The sequence below is a fragment of the Pleurodeles waltl genome, chromosome 3_1, assembly GCF_031143425.1.
Source record: "Pleurodeles waltl isolate 20211129_DDA chromosome 3_1, aPleWal1.hap1.20221129, whole genome shotgun sequence".
Lineage (NCBI taxonomy): Eukaryota > Metazoa > Chordata > Amphibia > Caudata > Salamandridae > Pleurodeles > Pleurodeles waltl.
The window spans coordinates 110758932-110772115 of record NC_090440.1 but is presented as its reverse complement, the minus strand read 5'-3'; the positions used below and the strand labels follow the sequence as shown (position 1 = coordinate 110772115).

The following is a 13184-nucleotide window of genomic DNA, read 5'->3' as shown; positions in this document are numbered from 1 at the left end:
GGCTGACGTCCAGCCCAAGGGACTGAGCCCGGAACCACCCTCTCATGTAGAGGGCAGTCACAAGGAGCAAAGTGCCAACAGCAGCTCCCAGGCACCGAACAGCAGGCCACGATTGCCTCCCTAAACAGGACCACAGTCCACAGAAAGCAAAGAAACTGCCAAGCGGTACTCACGTCAGGAACACACCAGCAGCCGAAACGAGAAGCACGCCTCTTGCACATGCTCAGCAACAAGCGCATCTCAAGGAGGAAGTCAGGCAAGCGCCCGGCTTCCTGCTTCCTCCGCAAAGCTCCCAGCTGCTTATCTGGGCAGGAGCCTCGCAAAGCAGACCTCCACTGTCGGAAAGGAGACAACAGCAGACACTGCTGGAACAGAACCCGCAGCACCCAAGGGGAGGTTCTGCGACCATGCAGCCACAGAAGACCATCACACTGGCAAAAAAGTGGCAACTGAGAAGCAAACAGTGACGCTACCACAGTAAGGTCAGCAGACTGCAGGTAAACGCCCAGGAACAGCAGTCGTCCAAGCCTCGCAGGGACGACATCCCACACATCCACGTCCTGTCAGAAGACACAAAAAAGAACAGGCAGAATGCTGGGTAAGTACAGCTTATGTACTACCAGAGGGGGGGCTGAGGAGGGGATATCCCAGCATTTCTAATGTTCCTTTTTCTGTCGTGAAAATAGTTATCTCCAATTAATGATGAATGGGACAAGGACTAGAGGGACCTGGGGGTAATGGGTAAATGCCACAAAAGATCTCGAAGACAGGAAAGATGGGAACACCTACAGGGTGCACATTGGACCAAAGAATCAGGGTGCTTCATCCTGTCAGTACACTGGACGTAAAACAACAACTAGCTGAGTAGTTTAAAATGCATTTCACTCTTTAAAACAAAATAAAGATATTTTAACGAGTTTATAATTTCACGACTTTAATTTTTTTTTTACTTTCATTTTGGTCTACATTTATATGAAAGTGACCAGGAAACAAATGTGAATCTACGTTCGTTGTCTAATTCATTACTATTGGTAGAATGTCTGAGTTGTACTGCGCAGCCTTTCGGAGACATTTTGTAATTACAACTAAAATGCAAATTGAAGTTTGTTTTCAACAGAGGGTAGCATTTCACAGAAATAGTTTAATTAAATACTACAAGATTCGAAAAACGGCACCAAGAGGCATTTCTATGTTAGGAGTCCTTTAAATCAGAGCTCTCTATAATAACTACCATGGTCTCTTACGCAGGCCATTCGATATGCACTGTAAAAGGGAATAATGTCAGAAATTAATAATCCTATCTAGCGTTTTCACGCTTCTTTCTCTGTGATGAGGTACTGCCGAGCCGTACATGACAGAGACGTGAGCGGGAAAAGCACTGTCCCCGCAAAGCAGCAGGAAACGGTCCACAGACCATATCATCAGTCCTTTGATTGAGCCAGTGCAGAAGGGGTCTGGGCCTTCTTCTTGGCGCCCTGAGCGCAAACACCAACTCGAGCAGAAAATGGCATCCTGACATGGCCTGACGATGGGTGTCCAGGATGACACAGGCTGGTTAATAAACCTCCTTTTAGAGGGGAAGGGATGGATTCTGATGGGTCAGAATGCCGACGGCTTAGTAGATTTTTGGTCATTATGACTTTATTAGCATGATTCTTGTTATACAAATGCTTGTGCAATTCAGATGGCCATCCTGGAGGTACTTATGAACATCTCTTCTACAGATTACCACCTACCATGCGATATATGCCTCCAATCACATGGTGCATGCTGTGTCTCCTGTAAGTCAATGAACTGCTGACCCTGTGTGTCTCTGCCAGAGAAAGGGAGCTGCTTGTGGGCGCTGCTAGGGTCCGACTGTACGCAGTCCATGCACACTGCTGAATACACGCACCTTACTTATGTCTTTAATTGATTAACGGTAGTAGCCACAGGCATGCACAATTGTTGTTTGTACGTTTTAGCACCTTGAAGTCAAACCTATTAGCTTTTTCAATGCTGGTTAAAAGGAAACTATGGGGCAGATTTACCGAAAGTGGCGCTGCACCGAGTGCAGCACCAATTTACCTGCGCCACCTTAGCACCCCCCTACCGCCACCATGTGTGCGCCATATATAAAATACTGTGCACCATGCTCAGGGTAGGGGGTAATAGCATCATTTTTCATGACGCTATTGAGGTACTTTGCAGCGGTAGTGCCAAAATATTGGCGTTACTCCTGCAGAGTACATAGGGACCCATTTTAGATAATGGAAGCCTCCTTTTAACGCCTGCTGTGAACAGGCGTTAAAATTGGCATACAAAATAATGCAAGGAAATCCCATAGATTTCCTTGCACCATTTATTCAGCCCCTAACATGGGTAACGCCCCCTTTGCATTTATTATGCCTGGAGCAGGCATAATGTAGTGCAAAGGGTTACGGAGTGGTACAATGCATGCACTGCACCACTCTGCAAATATGGTGTGGGGATTTTGGCCTCGTGGGGCCACATAAACGTCATGAATAATGACGCTAAAGTGCCACAAGGTGGCACTGGGGGATTATACATATGCCCCTATGTCTCAAATATACTAAAGGCCACATTTACAAGAAACTGGTGCATCGTAATGGATGTGCTGGTTTTCTTGCGCCAGCCCTGGACCCCTTGACAATACCATGGCTGCATTGTATTTATGATACAGTGCTCCATGGCACGTTTCCACAGATGTGTCAGAAATTCTGATGAATCTGTGGTGCTAAACTGATGCTTTACTGGACAAGTGTCAAAAAAATGCCCCCCCACAACTCGAAAGTGCTTGAAAACACTATGGGGACCAGTCCTCTCAGTGCAACGGTCCTCACAATGACAGTGTTTGTCTGGTTCTGTCAGGGTTTATTAACACTGTGAAGAACGATCATGTCTGGCTACTAACTCCCTCCTCAAAATAACTAGGCCTGGGCGGAGTTCGTGTAGCAACGCTAGGCAGAACTCCGTAAAGTCGAAAATAAATTCTGTCACAGTACCCAGAGTTCCGCTAGCAGGCGGAGTTTCTTGCTGTGCCCATTCGCGTGACGTGTAACGTCACTGGCAATGCAAAGTACTTCCTCATGTTGGAATTCTCACATGAACTGCAACACGTGGTTCGCATGAGTGTGGCCTTTTTGTTTCTTTTGCTTGTTATGGTGCTGGGGCCTACTTTTCTATCCCTCTATATCTCTCCCATCCCTCTGTTTCAAAACCTATTTCCTCCTAGTTTATTTTTATTATATTACCTTTTCTCTTACTCTTTTTATATTTTAACTTTACTCCTAATTTTTTTGTCATGTTGTGTGACTTTTTCACTTTTTCATTTTATTTGCTTTACTTTTTTTCCCCTTCCTTTTTCCTAATCCTTCCTTATCTCTACCCCCCGCCCATGTACCCATGCCATGGAACAGCAAGGGAGCGCCAGCGCCAGCCCCCAACCATCAGCTGCCTTCCTTGTGGGTGCCGGCGACATCAAAGGGTGCAGCCTCACACCATATTTTCTGAGGTGGATGTAGCTGCTTGGTGTTCTATGTGCAGCACCACCTTCCCTCCACCTTGACAGCAGGCTGGGTCTGAGTACGGCCTCCGGGAGCACCAGCAACGCTGGAAGAGGGTGCACCGGGCTTTATGCCGCAGCTCTGGGATCTGGTACACCCAGCAGCAGCTGATGCAACAGTGGGCTGACATCCTGGATTGGGGGACGTCCTGCTCGACATTCTAGGAGTTAAGTTTGCGGGGCTCAGAGATTAAAAATTAATTATTTCTTGTGCTCTGTGCTAATAGTTTCTTCCCAAACAGCAAGCATGCAGCTTACACGCAGGTAAGTTAGTTTCATTTTACAAATATAGTATTATGGTACCGTCATCTCAGAGCTGCCTAATTGTACTTGTTTTTGGCGCTTGCTTGGGCTGATTAAGAAGTAATGCAGAAACTCCTCCTGTGCCCTGTCTAAGATAGTCATTATTAATATATTAGTATTAGTGAGTTTGAATGTTCTCTCGAATCTCTGTGCCTTTATTTTTTTTTAGCTCATACAGTGCCAACTGCCAAGCAATTTCCCAGTGATGTGTAGCAGTTTTGCAAGTGTCCAACCCATGCATTGAGAGATTGAGAATGAGATGAGAACTGCAGAAATTATTCATTGTAATTTATTAGTAGTTTCAAAATGTAGTTTACGAAATTTGGAATAGGGTTAGGAAATGTGGAATAAAATGGTCAGTGATACTAATATTATTATTATACAGCCACTCTGAACCTCTTGATGTAGAAATGTTACTGCGTTTGCCTTTTTCTTTAAACAAAATAATATGGTGAAATTATTTATTAACAGTACCACTAATCTCTTCTAATTTTTTTCTTACATCATCAAGCATCAAGGGGCAGGAAGAGGGATGGTGTTAACAAGGCAGGCGAGGCGGCTGAAGGTGGCCCCTCCACAAGTGCCAAGGCAGATGGCTCTGCTGGCCCCAGTAAGTCCTCCTGTTGTTAAGATAAATATTTATTTCCCTAAAGTTTTCCACTCCACACTTTTGAACTTTTACTATGCCTGTCTCCTAATTTGTTTCCAACTCCACTTAGATTTATCTGTTTTGTAAAGTCTTCTTATCCCTGCATTATCCTATATACTTATTTTCTATATTTCAAGTTTCTTTACTTCAAACTGTCTGGCTGTACTAGTCTGTCTGTAGCTTCCTTTCTTCTGCTTTGTCAGTGAGCTTTTCCTCTCCCCTTATGTATCGCAGCTTGTGGAGTGGTGGTATGGCTCAAAGAAAACATGTACTGAAGATTGCATGCCCATGTAAGGTATTCTAAACATGTTTCGTGAGAAGTCTTTCTTTATCTTGCTCCATGCTCCAGCTCAATTATTAAAAAAAAGAAAGAACGTTGTTTTTGAACATGGTCATGTGATTGTTTGTATTCTCCAATGTTGTGTATGTATTATTAGTATAGTAGCAGTTGATGACCGTGAAACATGGTTGGAAGTATGAGGAGGATGGCCCCATTGCATTAGCCAACCAAGAACATATGTCCTTCATTGATCAATTATTGCACCTTTTTATTTATCTTCAAAAACTCATATTCATCAGTTGCTAGTTTTACCCCTCCATTACCATTTTGTTTTTACTTGAGGACATAGCTTTTAAAAAAATTCCAGCCAAAAGAACGCTCACCTAATATTTTGATATAAGAGAATCTGTAACTGAAATATAGTGAAGTATTGCGGTTGTATTTTGCTATTACAAAAAAGCAATAGGGGGAGGTGTATGTGGAGTCTAAATTGGGTAATATTTTTTTCCACCCGCCCCGACCACCAGTGCCGAGGCCAGTAGCAACAGCACCAGCACCAATACAGCTGTGGGACTGGACAAGGGGGGCATCTCAGAGGCGGCAGTGGCAGGTGGTGGTAAGTCAGATTGCTTGCTTATTGACAATTCGAAATATAGTCACTACAAGGGCGCAGTAGTGTTGTTGACTCATTCGTCAACACCCAGCTTTTGCACATGCATCAGGAGTTAAATAAGTATTGGCGCCTTCTATCAGCAAATCAGCAGACTAAGGTTTATAAAATGAGCTTGAACTATGATGTGTTTTGGAAAATTGAAATAAGGATGGAAGTCGATTGTATGAAATATAATATGAGTAAAAGGATTTGTGTTTGATGGAAGGTTGCATAACAATAATATTCAAATAGTTGGGTGATGAGCAGTATGATAGGATGCATGGGTGGGTAAAGGATGGAAGAAAGGGTATACGGGTGAAGGATGCTAGCCCAGGTGGGTGAAAGGGTATTGGTGAAAGGATTCCATGCCTGGTTGGGTGAACGGACTCCTTGGGTGGGTGAGATCTCTTGGATGGGTGAATGGGTGAAAGGATGCATGTGTGGTTATTGGGTAAATGGATGATGAAGAAAGGTTAGTAGAGAGCCATGTTTGGCATTTGGGTGGTTTGAAATGGTGAGAAAATGTAAAGCTTAGCCTAAATGGTGTGTATGAAAGCCAAGGGTGAAGAATAAGACTACTAGAAGAACATATTTTCAATGATGAATAGATAAATGCTTGGAATGAAGAAACAAGTGAGCTCTTCTGGATAGGGGCATTCTTCACACTTACTTTACTTGCTTGGAATGGTTTTATCAAAGGTTTTATGGAAAGGGTTAGATGGTATTTCAGAATATTCCCTTGACTCACAGTATTTTCCAAGCGAGGCAGGTAATATGTATCCCAGCATCCATTCACCATCACCTCCCTCCCTCCCTATGGCATTTCACTAGTGCCACCCATGATAACCTAACAATTCAGCAGAATCTGCACTGCAATATTTGCTGTGCAATGTGTGTCTGTCTGCTTAAGTTAAGTTAATGTGCCAAACACGCTTCAATGCATGGCAATGCAAAAACAAAGCGTGTTTCCCTTTTCTCCCAGTGCCCATTGTTTCAGTCACTTCCTAGTACTTCACTCCTTTAATCTTTCTTAAGTTCTGTCCCATCCTTCTGAATAATTTGTAAAAGCCAATCTTTGCTTGTGCCACATTTTTCAAGCCAAGTGATAAATATAATTAATTATGGCTTCCATAATGGAATTACTTCTGTTCTAATTTTTCCCTTTCAACATTTGCCAACCACAGTGAGTCTCACTACTAGCCAAACCTTATGCACATGATGATGATGATGATGAGGAATTGATTGATCTGTAAAGTGTGTACTCTACCTATCCATCCCAATCCTCTCTACCTTACCCTGCAGCTGAGTACGTTAAGAAGATTCCTTTCCTTACTGCAAAGCAAATGAATAATTTTGGAAAAAAGTAGTTATTACAAAGTGTGGTGGAGGAGGGGCATGAGGACAGTGAGAAAAGTGGTCCATAAGTCAATGCCTTGCTTTTCCTGACTGGGATAGATGCAAATGTGCCAAATACAATCTATAGCCCATTCCTTAATACTTTCCCTGTACAGCAATGTGTTGCTTTTCCCACAGCCTACTTATGGCAGGCAGGATGTCTGCATGATTGATTATATTATACTATGTGGCGTGTTTCATTCTTAGTATTCATCGGCCTTGTAGTCCAGGTACAAAGAAGAACAGGGCCATTGGAATTAAATAATTTTCTAGTACAGCTGCCCCAGCTGCAGGCAGTAATGAGTACGACTAGGATGCCAGCTGAGCTAGCAATGCCACCATTAATTTAGCACAAAAGGGAGAGAAGAATACTTGTACTCCATAGTGCATATTATGGCTGTGACAGTTTTCACCTTAAAATTGTATGTGCTGAGGTTACCACCAAATGTACTGCTACTATGCCACTACACTACATGATTTTAAACAAGTGTTTTGCTCAGAGCATTGTTTACAATGTCTCTTTTTTTTTCTTGATATAGCTATTCCTGTTGGTCCACCATCCTAAAAGAAAATAGCAGCCCAGCTGCGGCAGACGAAGCTAGAGGTCATACAGGCTGAGTACCAGTGGCTGGTGATCCTTGAGGAAGAGGACAATGAGGCGGCAGCAGTTGCTGCCAGTACTCAGGGACCCAGGCCAGGCCCCAGTGCCTCCAGCCCAGCAACACCTCCACCGCAGTGCCAGGACAGTTGCCCGCTGTCGTATCACCCTTGCTGCACCCCTCAGAGACCGTGTTCCAACACCACGTCCTTCGGAGGCTGGTACGGATAGATGCACATCAGGCACTTATGGAGGGGCTCCTCAGCAGAATCGATGAGGACGAGCTGCTCCTGTGTTCCTGGCACTAATAGTGCCACTTTTGAGACCAGGTGTCACAGAAGGAGTGCCAAGGGCAAGGTGAGGGTCGCAGCTGCGACCACTGGCGACCCCTAAATTAAGTCCATGGCTGGATTATCGCTCAAGTGGATCCCAGCTAGACCACCATGAGCCACTGTTAGTGATTTAAAGATTGTGGTGTCTCTTTTGTACTGCTTCCTTATTATTTCACATGCTCTAATCAAATAGTGATATTTTTTATTATATCAGGCTACGTAACTGTGTTATGCCAGTAATTGGGCAAACCAGCAGCAAGTAGGCATACCAATATAGCACTATTGTTATATGCCAATAAGCTGTGTAACTGTTCTCCAAATACTATGCCCGTCTTTGCCTGGAAGGTGCTGCTGGATTCCAAAAATGGAATATTGTCTAATTTTTTCAACTGCTTGGAATGGTGCAGGCTCCAGTCCCATTGGAGACTAGAAGATGGCAGCAGAAAAAAATCCTAAAATTTTGAGCCATGGTTTAGGGACACAATTGATCTTGTGAGAATGGAATTAGGTCCGACCTTCTGAGAGCATCATACATGCATGACACCTTAGACCTATTGTGTTTCGAACCAGGTGTACACAGATGTTACAAGAAAATTTGATTCAGGAATTATGTGTGTTCATTTATATTGATCAGTTCTCAAACAAACTTGATTTTGGCTTGAATATATAACTTATTTCATGAGTATAATATTTGCTTTTATGCAGAGGGTAGGGCTAGTGGGTGAGGTCTTTCGAGAAAACAGTGAGTTGTGTGGTTAGATTTGTGATGGAGTCTATGCAAATGAGGAACCTTTCTCATTGAAAAAGTGTTTTGCCCCTTCACAATTATTCTAAATTTACCCTAAGCAGATACAACACTTATATATGAAGGCGGAACATGTAGCAGAGATATACTAGTGACGGTGACTAATCTGCAGTTTTGACTTTCTGTACAAGAGGGCCTATCACTTTCTAAGCGTTGTTATATGTTTGAGATGTGTTAGTGATCATTGAGATTATTTACATTGGGGGCTAATCAACTTTTTTTGCCTTAACACAGAACAGGGCTAATTGCACTACAGAAATAATGAGCCAGTATCAGATTATTTTCTAAAGTGACAGTTTTTGTTATATTGAATTTACCCGTTTTTAACTGAGCCAACATGAATGATTAAACCCCACATTTTTATTGACTCCTTTTACTTGATTTGAATAGAGGTTATATGAATGATTAATTCTTACATTTGTATTGAATCCCTTAATGGTCTTATTTTGCATATCAGATGTATTTCTTCTTTGGAAACAAATTGGTCTAACTCGCTCGCCATCATGAGGCAACAACATATGAATGTGGGTGAGTAGTTAACCAAGCTGCCTCGCCTCTCTCACTCAGCTCCCTTGCAACTGTTTACCTAGCTCGTTGGAGCTTTCATCTACAATATAATACATCAGTTTCTGTAATCCATGTATAACGCCAGTCTCTAATTTCTTTATGACTGGCAACTTGTGATGCAAAAATAGATGTTAGAATTTGACAATTATGTTATGATAGCTGAGCTCTGATGTCACAATGCCTGCTACCCGAGCCAGCAGCCGAGGTGAAAGGAAGGTCAGGTCATGCGCATAATTGAAGCAACTGTTTAAAGCAACGAAAACAGAACATTGCTTTTCTTTCTTCTGCTCCATTATTTAGCTTACAGTGACAAGTAGAGAGAACATGTATATTTTTTGCACTCCTTACATAGAAAAAAAGCTAGAATCTTTCTACACATTTCGAACTACTGCAGCTTTTGTTTGAACTGACTTGTATTTAACTGTTTCTAATATCTGTTTCAAGACATAACTAACATTTTTTTTATGTGTTTTATTTTGCACTAGTGGTTTTATTTTTATTCTTCATGTTTGCAAACATGCTTGCACTTTCATATGAAAGAGCTGCACACCATGGTTTTAAGTAGTTTGTTGGAAAGGTGATGGTGTGACAATGTATTATATGGGATAAAGTTCACTCTGGTGTGCATGATAAGAGTATTGCATGTCACCTCTGAGTTTTATAACCTTATAAATGAGGTTGGTCTTCAGCCTCATTCATCTATATGCTTATGGAATTCCTCAGTGGGTTGCAATGGCCTTATAATGTACAACAGGGAATACTTTATACCTTATACAGTCTATGAGGCTTTAGTGTACCCAAACCAAGCAGAGTAAGTTTCAGGAAGGGGTGGGGATGTTCACAGGCGATCTCTTGGGTGGAGGAGGGACTCCTGACTGTGATTCTGGATTATGTGCACTGCAGATCAAAGATTTCAGTACCGGTAAGGCTGAATAAGGCTTTGATTGTTCCAGAGTAGATACATGTGTGTCGTTGAGATTGGAATAATTAGCGCCGAGGGGTATGAGTAAGTTACATGGCTATCGGTGAGCTATGTCTCCCAAGAGGAGACATAGGGCCTGATTCTAACTTTGGAGGACGGTGTTAAACCGTCCCAAAAGTGGCGGATATACCACCTACCGTATTACGAGTTCCATAGGATATAATGGACTCGTAATACGGTAGGTGGTATATCCGCCACTTTTGGGACGGTTTAACACCGTCCTCCAAAGTTAGAATCAGGCCCATAGTGATGATGTACTACACTTCCTTATGAATGGGTAAATGCCACAAAAGTTCTCGAAGACACGAAAGATGGGAACACCTACAGGGTGCACATAAGACCAAGGAATCAAGGTGCTTCATACAGTCCATACACCGAACGTAAAACAAAAACTAGTTGAGTAGTTTAAAATGCAACACACTTTTTAAAACAAAAAATAATTATATTTTAACGAGTTTATAATTTGAAGACTTTGATTGATATTATTTTCCTTTTGGTCTACCTTTATATGAATTTGACCCATAAACAAATGTGAATGTACATGCATTGTCTATTTCAATACTATTGGTAGAATGTCTGAGTTGTACTGCGCAGCCTTCCATGCATTTTGGAGAACAATTAGAATTACAATTGCAATGCAAATGGACGTTTGTTTTCAACAAAGGACGCCATTTCACAGAAATACTTCAATTAAAGACTACAAGATCCGACAAAAAGAAAAATGGCGCCAAGAGGCATATCTATTTCAGGACTCCTTTAAATCAGAGCTCTCTATAAAAACTACCAGCGTTTCTTACGCAGCTAGGCCATTCAATATACACTGTAAAAGGGAATAATGTCAGAAATGAATAATCCTATCTAGCGTTTTCACGCTTCTGTCTCTGTGATGAGGTTCTGCAGAGCCGTACATTACAGAGACGTGAGCGGGCAAAGCAGCAGGAAACGGTCCACAGACCATATCATCAGTCCTTTGATTGAGCCAGTGCAGAAGGGGTCTGGGGCTTCTTCTTGGCTCCCTGAGCGCAAACATAAACTCGAGCAGAAAACGGCTTCCTGACATGGCCTGACGATGGGTGTCCAGGCTGACAATTGGGCTACTTAATAAATGTCCTCCTTTTCTTTTAGAGGGGAAGGGCTAGATTCTGATGAGCTTAGTAGATTCTTGGCCATTAGGACTTTATTATCCTTGTTTTTTGTTTTATAAATGCTTGTGCAATTCAAATAGCCATCCGGGAGGTCCTCATGTTCATCTAGTGAAAGTAAGACAGATGTTGTTTTCAAAACTGTATTGCTGCCTTATGGATAAAAGCCGTCAAAATGCGTGTTTGCTTTTCTACGGATTACCACCTACCATGCGATGTCTGCCTCCAATCAGATGGTACATGCTGTGGCTCCTGTATGGCAATGAACTGCTGCTCTTGTGTGCCTCTCCCAGAGAAAGGGAGCTGCTTGTGTGGGTCCATGCACACTGTTGAAATCAGGCACAACGCGGAAATCACTCACTGTTCTTTATGCCTTTCATTGATTTATGGTAGTAACCACGGGCATGCACAAATGCTGTTTGTACGTTTTAGCACGTTGAAGTCAAACCTATTGGCTTTGTCAATGCTGGTTAAAAAGGAACTATGACTCATATATACTACGGGCCTTATTTACAAGAAACTGGCGCATCGGTATCGATGCACCAGTTTTCTTGCGCCAGCCCTGGACCCCTTAACAACACCTTGGTAGTGCTGTATTTATGATACTGCCCTCCATGGTGCATATTTCCACAGATGCGTCAGAAATTCTTACGCATCTGTGGTGTTACACTGATGCACTGCTGGACTAGCCTAAAAAAATGACACTACTCCCACAATACGTGTAAGGCTCTCATGTTAAAAAGCCCTGCGTAAGTTTAAAGACTGCTCTGACCAGACGTTAAATTTTTGATGCAGAGAAGTCGCAGAACACCAAAGTGAAATGTAATAAATTCACTGTGCCAGTTCTGCGTGGCTTTTATCATCTGAATGCACATCCTGCATACATTATACCAGTCATGGGTATAATGTGGCACAGGCCTTTACAAAGTGGCACCAGTTTGTAAATGAGGCACAGTGTAGGGGACTGCTTGCTCTGCTGCAGCATCACAAAGAAGTGATGCTACGGCAGCGCAAGGGGCTTGTAAATAAGCCACGAAGGGTCTCATTTGCAAGAACCTGGTGCATCGAAATTGATAAGTCAGTTTTGTTGCGCCAGCTATGGATCCCTTAACAATGCCATGGTAGCGATGTATTTATGATACAGTGCTCCATGGCACACATTTCCACAGATGCATCAGAAATTCTTGCGCATCTCTGGTGCTAAACAAGTGCATGGCTGGGCTAGCATAAAAAAAGTTAGGCCACTCAAGTAATTCGTGTAAGGCTCCTATGTTAAAAAGCCAGTGGTCAGTTTAATGCCTGCTCTGAACAGGTGTGAAATTTTTAACGCTGTACAGTCGCAGAACAGCGCAGTGAAATGTAGCCAATTTCACTGCACCAGTTCTGGGTGGCTTTTAATGTGGGAACACCCACCCTGCATACATTATGGGGGTCATTCTGACCTCGGCGGTAAAAGGCTCTTATCGCCGGTCAGAAGACCGCCATTCTACCGCCGCGGCCACGGTAACCCGCCACGGTCATTCTGACCAACAACTGCCAAGCCGCCAAAAACCCGCCATCCACGGAAGGTCGCCTCATCAGCGGGCAGCGATAAACTGGAGATGACCAAACCTCCACCGCCACGCCAACACAAACACGCCCATGCCATTACGACCCACCAATCCACGCGGCGGTATTTCAACCGCGGTATTCCATTGGCGGTACACACCGCTGCGGTCAAAATACACACCCAGGCTCCAAAACCCAGCCACATTGGACAATTTGAAATACACACACCTGATACACATACAAACACCACCCCCACACATCCAAGCAACTATAAAACACACACCCACATCACCCACAAACCCCCACTAGTTGGAAATCGGAGAGAAGGCGAGAGAGAGCGAGCGAGCGAGCACAGCAATCGAAAAC

The 13184-nt window shown here is 43.1% G+C and overlaps 1 protein-coding gene across 2 annotated transcripts in view; it reads left to right on the top strand.

Annotated features, from left to right (window-relative positions):
• Positions 1-286: 286 nt before the first annotated feature.
• Positions 287-13184, top strand: part of SVIP (small VCP interacting protein) — a 241988-nt gene continuing 229090 nt past the window's right edge. Inside the window, exons 1-2 of one of the 2 annotated variants that reach the window (XM_069221950.1) lie at positions 287-598; positions 4380-4478. In XM_069221950.1, coding sequence (XP_069078051.1) covers positions 592-598; positions 4380-4478 — 106 coding nt within the window. In that variant the 5' untranslated portion in view covers positions 287-591. The remainder of the gene's footprint in view (positions 599-4379; positions 4479-13184) is intronic. The other variant, XM_069221951.1, reaches the window with a different exon arrangement.